The following is an 8,618-nucleotide window of genomic DNA, read 5'->3' as shown; positions in this document are numbered from 1 at the left end:
TTCTGATTCATAATCTTTGAGATGCTCTAACTAATTTAATAGTAGATTAGCGTAAAACAAAAATGAGCAAGTAATGTATAGATAGCTTTTACACATTGCATTTATCTTACACACACTTTTCCCTGGTATAGTCACTTTGAGTTCTAGAGGGCAAGCCTTCTCAATCATCTGTAGTCCATGCAAAGCCAAGCATGGTGCCTAGCACAGTGATGGCACTTGCTGAAAATTTATTGAATTAATTTTAAAAATTATATTTAATAGTTTTGAAAAAATGTTTTTAAGGAGAAGGAATAGATGACTAGCATACCTCATAGATATTGCAGGCTTGGTTCCACACCACCACAATAAAGTGAGTATCACAATAAAGCAAGTCACATGAATTTTGTCTTTTCAGTGCATTTAAAATTTGTGCTATATTGTAGTCTATTAAGTGTGTATAACATTAAGGAATTTAATTTTCCTTTTCATTAAGGAAAATTAAAATTGGGAGCTTTTTAATTCACTTACCTAATACTAACTTAGAATTTGGGCAATGTAAGGTTGGAATATATATATATATATATATATGTCTTAAGTTGTACCAAGAACTTACTATTTTTGATTGAACCTATTCAGAATATTTGTGTATGATGTTAATTACTTTTTGTTGTTGTTAATGCTTACCCAAGGATATTTTTTCTGTTGGTTTTTAAAGAAAGTGGAAGGGAGGGGGAGAGGTAGAGAGAGAAACATCAAAGTGAGAGGGACACATAGATAGGTTGCCTTCTGCACGCACCTGCTGGGGATTGAACCTGCAACCCAGAAATCTAACCTGTGACCTTTAGGTCCGAGGGCCAATGCTCTTAACCACTCACTGAGTAACACTGGCCAGGGCTAATTACTCATTTTAATGTGTGGATTCTCCTCTTTTGGGTGTTAGGATGAAGGAAGAGAAGAAAGAAGCAAAAGGTGACTGCTCTTTATAACAGAAATTAGATCTAACATTAAGAAAATGGACATGAAAGCCACACTAATACCATTAAATTGAACTATGCACCACTGAACAAGCCCAAGCCAGTTTATTTTTGAGTTGCTTTTTTATGATATAAGCATAAAGCCAATCTTCTTATTTGCAATTTTAGTTGCAGCTGTGTTGTGATTCTTTCCAATGGTACATTTTAAATTATACTTCCTATTGCTATTCCTTTCCCTTTTTCTGTTCTTTTCACAGTTATCCTTAGTAAGTACCAGACAACTTTGCTTCTCTCTCCCGAACTTCCTCTTTCTCCTGAATTGGTCCACAAATATCAAGCTCCACTAGTGTTGTTCACTTTAGTCAATGGACATGGATATGGAGCAGGGAAATATCAGTCAGGATATATGAAATATAATTTGGTGTTCTGATTGTTTTTCTTTTTATAACATGAGAAATCATATCCTGAATTCCATTTTGTAAGAATAAATATTCTACTTGTACTATTATATTTCCTTAAAGCTATACTAACCTAGGATGGTGGCTTTTAGACTTTGGGTAATGGGAAGATAATTATTAGTGTAAATATGTTGTTTGTTTCTGCCCCAAACATGATTTGGACTTCTAACTTTGGGGGAAGTTAGTGATTCAGGGTATTGAAGACAGATAGAACATTTGTGGTTCTTTTTAGTGTCAAGAGTTTATTACAAAGTTTCGTATATATTTGGAGTTACTGTGATCAAACTGCCATCTGTTAATCTTTATAGAGTGGATGCTTAATTTTTAGAGCATTTTTCTATTTTCCAGCCTTTGCAAAATGTTAGCACAGTGCTGCAGAAGCCTAATCCTCTCTATAATCAGAATACAGATATGGTCCAGAAGTCCGTCAGCAAAACCCTGCCCTCTACTTGGTCTGACCCCAGTGTAAACATCAGCCTAGACAACTTGCTACCTGGTATGCAGCCTTCCAAACCCCAGCAGCCATCGCTCAATACAATGATTCAACAACAGAGTAAGTTGCCCCAAGACTTCCCATTTCTTTGTGTACATGGAATCTTTTGCCTTGATGCCAGGATTGCTTCAAGCCATGAATAACAGACTGTGTGTTCACTTGAGATTATTTTCAAATAGTACTTGTTATCCCTCCTGACACATTGAATTACTTTGTATTCTGCTCTTGACATGATAAAACTTACTGTATTGTGGTGAGTGTTGGGGACCTTATCACTAAAATAAAAACAGTGGTAGAAAATTTTTTTAGTGTAGGCAAATATAACAAGGATACAAAAATCATCTGCAGTCCATAATCCATGGATAATCACCATTAATTCATACTTTTGCCCACTGCAGAGGTGGGCAAAAGTAGGTTTACAGTTTGTATGGGAAAAACATGAAGGTTGTGATTATAATGATACAAGAATAAACTGTTTTGCATACTCATAACTGTAAACCTACTTTTGACCACCCCTGTATTTTTAATATTTGAGATCACTCTGTCTATATTTTGTTTCTTGCAGTTCTCATTCAACATAATTAACATTTTTTTCTGTATTGAATATTAAGAAAAATATATTTTAGATCTTTATAGTTATCATATCAGTGTACAGTTCCTCTGTTGTTGGTTATTTCTATTGTTTCCAGCCTTTTGCTATTAAAAGAACTCCATAATTTTGTTTGTATAATTATTTGTGCTTGTGGTTTTTTTCCTTAATATTCTAAAAATACAGTGAGTCACAGGATTTAAACTTTTTTATGGTTTTTGATACACAGTAGCTCCTGACAACTTGTTTGGTTGGATTCCACAATAGATTTTGTGGAAATGATTTTAAAGTGCCTTCTGTTTTCCCCCAGGCTACTTTTACTGTTTCCACATCTTTGGGATACCAAAGCTAACAGCCACTGAATATTTCTCAAGAGCAAACAATGCAAGTTACTTGACTTCTCTTGTAAAATCACTAAAAGAATTTTATTGTGGCTTACAGATAATGATGGTTAGGAAGATTGCATTATTTTTCTGCTCTATGAATCTAAGAATTCAGTGTGGTAAAGTACTTTTGTCTCTTTTCTTCTGGTAGATATGCAGCAGCCTATGAATGTGATGACCCAAAGTTTTGGAGCTGTGAACCTCAGTTCTCCATCAAACATGCTTCCCGTCCGGCCCCAAACTAGCCCTTTGATGGGGGGACCCATGCCTATGAGCATGCCCAATGTGATGACTGGCACCATGGGAATGGCCCCTCTTGGAAATACTCCGATGATTAGCCCGAGCATGATGGGCATGAACATGAACATAGGGATGTCAACTGCTGGGATGGGACTGACGGGCACAGTGGGAATGGGCATGCCCAACTTAGCCATGACTTCTGGAACTGTGCAACCCAAGCAAGATGCCTTTGCAAATTTCGCCAACTTTAGCAAATAAGAGATTGTAAAGGAGCAGATTTAATGAAGGATTTTTAGTGGTGCAGATAGGTGATGTTGGGATGGAAAATGCTAATCAATTCCCCTCTTATCAGTTAATTAAAATAAACCTATGTAAAGAACCAAAAAGGGTGTTTTATAATAGTGAAATATCTAGTATTTCAAATTGCCAGGCAAGGGCAGTTCAGATGAGGCAAACTATTTTCCCAGTGAGAATTGACCAATGGGGTAGTGAGACCATTGAAAAAAAGCCTTGATAAATCGAAGAGCCCATTTTAACATCATAATTTGCGGGAGGACTGCAATAGGGCTGAATAAATATGTTTGAATCTCTAATTTTATACTTTTCTTTTCCTGAGGAACTTGATTTTTCTGTCCCTGAATCACCTTATCATAATTGGATCTGTTCCTTTTACTACCACTCTTGAGCCCATATATTAAATCATTAAAGTTGGATGATCAGTTTTTTATAAAAAAATATATTTTTATCCAAAAAAGGCATACATATGTGATTATGGCTAAATCAAAGGTAACTGGAATGTATATACTTTTGCTAATGTTCCAGCAACACTGCTAGTATACTATCCAAATTTTTATTGTAACAAAACTTAACTTTAAGTAATTGGTGATAGCTATGGGAATTTTCCCATATCATCTGCTATAATTATCCTGTGCAGAACTAGGAAAAATATTTTTTTCAGGACTGCTCTATTGTTTCCTTTAAAAGAAAAGAAAAGAAAAAAACCACCTCCAGTATTTTTGTTTGTTTTAGCAGTCATTATTTACAATTTGCAGTGGTTAACTTGGCAAGGCTTCCTTCCGTGTTTGTCCCTGTAGCCACCATTTATCAGCAACAGTCAGAAAAATATTTATTTTTATTTTTTTGGTCTCTTTTCAGAAAATTGGAAAGATAAAAATCCACTAAGACCTTAAGTTAAATATAAATGTTAGAACTCAGCAATGTCAACTTTTAGGTTTTATACAGTATTTGTTTTGTTTTGGTTTCAAGTGTGTATAATAAGGCATTAGCAATGTGGTTCCAATAGAGAGAGGTTAAATATATATAATTAAAGGAGACCTGTAGCAGTCAAAGATTTTATTGATTTAATGGCAAATAAAGGAAATTAATTAAAATGTTTTTGTTTTCCTGCTGTAATTCTGCATTAAGCTCACATGAGAAATCATGATTCCAGAGTTTGGAATGCAAAATTGTTTCACCCTCAAACTTGGGAATATTTTTAAAAATAAATACTATAATATAGGTATCAAATTATTACCTCCCACTTTGTGTTGAAATTTTTTTTATTGATAAAACTTTGTTTCCATTGTATTCATAATGTTCTGTTATACATAACATTAAAATGTTCATTAAAATCACTGTCAAACTGCTTTTTCTTTCATTCTGTTAGACATTTGAGACTGGGGGAAGTATAATTTGGGCAAAGTAATTTTTATAAATAATTTAAGATTATTTAATGACTTCTCTATTTTTCTTATCAAACTCTACTGTTAGGAATTTAAAATGAAGCAGCAAAGCTACCCTGACCCGCTCCATTCTTGCTAATGTTCCATCTACAACATTCCTAATTAAGCAGAAATTCATGTACTTCTGCTAAGTGGTAATGAAAAGTGATTCATTTGTTGAATAAGAGATGAGAGAGAGTGTAATTAGGTGACTGTGGTTTTTAATCTTTCAACAATTTAGTGTGTTTAGATTAGTTTCAAAGAATAGGAGCTTTCAAGTGTTACTTCAGAGCATTCAAGCCAGGCTCTGATGGCAGTATGGAGAATATCTTCACTGATAATTAAAACTCATAATCTTAAATGAATTTTCTATAAATTGAGAGTTACAGCATCACCTTTATATGGTTCTTGGAGGAAATATTTTGTTTCTAAACTTGTGTTTAAAATTTTTTTCCTAATAAAACTAAGATTTATTTCTAAAGCATTTTCTGTACTATGCCTTCTTCCTATGTTGTGTCTATGGATAGAAGTAAGCTCCCATCTCAAGTTATTATTGCACCTCAACATACAGTTTGATATTTTACCAGAATGTTTTGTTTTAGAGCCCATGAAAGAGAAAACATAAGACTTGCCTCACTGAAAGTCCATCCAATTTAATGATTCATCTCTGAAGGGGTTACTAAGTGATACTTCAAAGAAAAGTTAGAATACTCCCAAATCATTTGGATTTGGCAAGAAAATACTTTTCTTTAATAATCTATTGGTCTCCCTTTTGCCCATCCTATACCCCTTTTCCTTTTCAGCAGCTTCTCTGTTGTACCTATTTTTCATTCTGCCTAATATTTTGAAGGGTGGAGGGTGAAATAGTTGCAGTTCTAGCAATTTACATATAAGGAGTTCTCACTGCCACTCCAGATTCATTTTTCACTGATGCAATCTTCAGGTATTTTAAATGTTTCCTTTATTATTTAATATAAACTGCCTGAAGGATACCCATAATACTATTGGTTTGAGGGTAGTCACTAATAAGTTGAGACCTATAATTATATTTGGAGGGAAGGGGTTAATAATTTTTCTCAAATATTTATGAAGCTGTCCTGTGGTAAATAGGCTTCTGAAATAAACTGGCTTTGTGTTTCAGCTCTCCCAGGAGACAGCACTGCAGTTTGGAAAGAGCTGGGACTTGGAAACAGGCAGTCTAATCCCCTTTCAACCACTCACTGTCTGGTGACACCTGATCAATTTACCTGACTTCTTTGGGCACTGATGCATTTTTTTTCTATGAATCTGGAAGTGTTGTATAATTAATTTAAATGATGAGTGAAATCGACCAGCACTGACATACGTATGCTTTAAATGTTTCTCTGCCTCCCATTTTTTATTGATTTATATTTACATTTTTAAAATATATTTTTATTGATTTCAGAGAGGAAGGGAAAGGGAGAGAGAGATTGAAACAATGATGAGAGAATCATTGATTGGCTGCCTCCTGCACACCCCCTACTGGGGATTGGGCCGGCAACCCAGGCATGTGCCCTTGACTAGCATCAGACCTGAGACCCTTTAGTCCCCAGGCCAACGATCTATCCACTAAGCCAAACTGACCAAGGCTGCCTCCCATTTTTTAATCTAAACGCACTTCCACATCAAAAACTTTCTGTGTGCCAGTCACTGAACTAAAAACTTCATGTGCATGTCATTTAATCTACACAGCAAACCCCAAATTCATATTCCTGTTTTATTCCTAAAAGCAGTGTTTAGTGAAGAAAGCCTGAGAGACTGTTCTGCTAAGTTGATTTCTAATTGAGGATTTTCCTATATGCCTGAATTATTGTAAATGAGCTGTTTTGTGAATGTATTGACTCACTTCTACTTACTGCATTGGCGCAGATGTGAGGGCGAGAACTATGAAAGTGAGCTCCTAATGTGAGATTTGCCACCCAAATAACCCTCAGAATGGCCTCAATTTTTAGAAGCAGTAGAGAGCTCAATGTTTCTAGTGGTTTTTGTTAACTAAGATCTTGCTGTTCTTCTAATGCCCAGATAAGCAATCAGATATAAAGACTGGACAAAAATATCTATCCAAGAAAGGATTTCTGGCTTACTTTGAACTCATTATGACTTTAATTCTGTGTCTCCCTTCTTTTATACTGGCAGCATCAGTAGCATCTTTACCCTGTGCTGCTTATAAGGGGTTTGGGGGAATCAGCATGAAACCAATTCAGATGTTTAGCTTTCCAGGGATTCTGGAGGGATTTGCTGATGGGCAAACGGATTTCATTTGTGACTCTTACTTTTAATGAGTCCTGGACTATGAAACCCTACCTTTTTCCCATTTGATTTTTCTTAACCATACATTTTGCAGCTGTGTTCTTTAAAGGCTCCAAGCACACCCTCCATTTTATAATGAGATAAGGGGGCTCAGAACCATCTTTACATCCTTAAAAATTATCAAGGACCCCAAAGAGCTTTTGTTTATATGGGTCATATCTATAATATGGGTTATATCAGTCGATATTCAAAATAATGGAGAAACTTTAAAAATATTAATTGATTTTACAGTAATAATCTCTTTCCTAGCAAATTACAATTTAATAAAAGATTAAATTTTCCAGAATAAAAATTTGTGAAAAGCATGGCATTATTTTTACATTTTTTAAAGTCTCTATATTACCTGGCTTAAAATACAGCTGGCCCTAGCCGGTTTGCTCAGTGGATAGAGCGTCGGCCTGCGGACCAAAGGGTCTTAGGTTCAATTCTGGTCAAGGGCATGTGCAAAAGGCAACCAATTGATGTGTTTCTCTCAGATTGATGTTTCTCTCTGTCTTTCCCTCTCTCTTCCATTCTCTGGAAAAATATCTTCAGGTGAGGATTAAAAAAAAAGTATGCCTGGATTCTCTTATCAGCCTCTGCACTCAATCTACTGTGCTATGCTGTTTTGTGGACGTTCTAGTATATGGGAAAAGTCCGGCCTTGGGGATACATGGTTGGAACCTGGCAGGTCCCCTGAATGGGTTTCAGGCTCCCCAGTGGTCCTCAGGCCTCACCTGGGAAATTGTGACTACCAAGAATCAACAGGTAAGATTATTTCCTAGTAACCAGGTATCCATTTATTTGATTTATTCTGCTTATAAAGTGATCTAGTTGATGTACAAAGAACTTAGTTTTCCCTTTCACCTCAGTCACAAGCTAAGACCCGTCACATGAAATTGCTCTCTGAATACTGAATATTAAAAATTGGTAACACCATAGCTTTTGCTCAGTTTCTAAAATTATTCTGATACATAGTGCATATTTAAAACTAGTAAATAAGTAAATGTCTTACCCACCTTGGATTTTTTAGAAAAGCTTAGACTGAGAAACTGGGTGTTGAGTGCTTGGTAAGCTTCCTTTTCTGTCCTCTGAGAAGAGGGAGTAAAATGAGTCAAACCTAAAGGTCTCTCAGGTAACCCTGTATACTGTTTTCTCTGGCAAACACTTCACAGAGGATATGGCTATAGAAAGAGTCCATCCACATTGATAATGCTCCTTATAAACCCTAGATAAATTTGATCCCCAGACCGGAGGAATCCAGCAAGGTTCCTATCCTTTCATGAAAAGGCAGAAGCCAGCTCTGCTGGGCATCTTCCATACCTCTGCTCTCTTCATTCTCAGAGCCTATGGAACAATGACCTTTGGTAGATATAGAACAGGTGTGTCAGAAATGACACAGCCAAAGTGGCTTTGAAAAGATTGTTGTGCAGGGTCCCCAAACCAGAGACTTCATTGATTTCCAGTAACT

General features: G+C 35.8%; 1 protein-coding gene and 1 long non-coding RNA gene across 5 annotated transcripts in view; both read left to right on the top strand.

Moving 5' to 3' along the window:
* CLINT1 (clathrin interactor 1) overlaps positions 1-4,844 on the top strand; it is a 55,187-nt gene extending 50,343 nt beyond the window's left edge. For 3 of the 4 annotated variants that reach the window (XM_015565646.1, XM_006766300.2, XM_015565647.1), the window contains 2 exons: positions 1,760-1,964; positions 3,028-4,844. In XM_015565646.1, coding sequence (XP_015421132.1) covers positions 1,760-1,964; positions 3,028-3,374 — 552 coding nt within the window. In that variant the 3' untranslated portion in view covers positions 3,375-4,844. The remainder of the gene's footprint in view (positions 1-1,759; positions 1,965-3,027) is intronic. The other variant, XM_006766301.2, reaches the window with a different exon arrangement.
* LOC107183496 lies at positions 1,975-2,335 on the top strand. The gene is made up of 2 exons (XR_001514290.1): positions 1,975-2,157; positions 2,195-2,335. It is a non-coding gene; the product is annotated as an uncharacterized LOC107183496 (long non-coding RNA).
* Positions 4,845-8,618: the final 3,774 nt, after the last annotated feature.

This window comes from Myotis davidii, unplaced genomic scaffold (genome assembly GCF_000327345.1).
Source record: "Myotis davidii unplaced genomic scaffold, ASM32734v1 scaffold18, whole genome shotgun sequence".
Classification (NCBI taxonomy): Eukaryota; Metazoa; Chordata; class Mammalia; order Chiroptera; family Vespertilionidae; genus Myotis; species Myotis davidii.
Note: the sequence above shows the minus strand (reverse complement) of the source record. Positions and strands in the feature narration are given on the sequence as shown.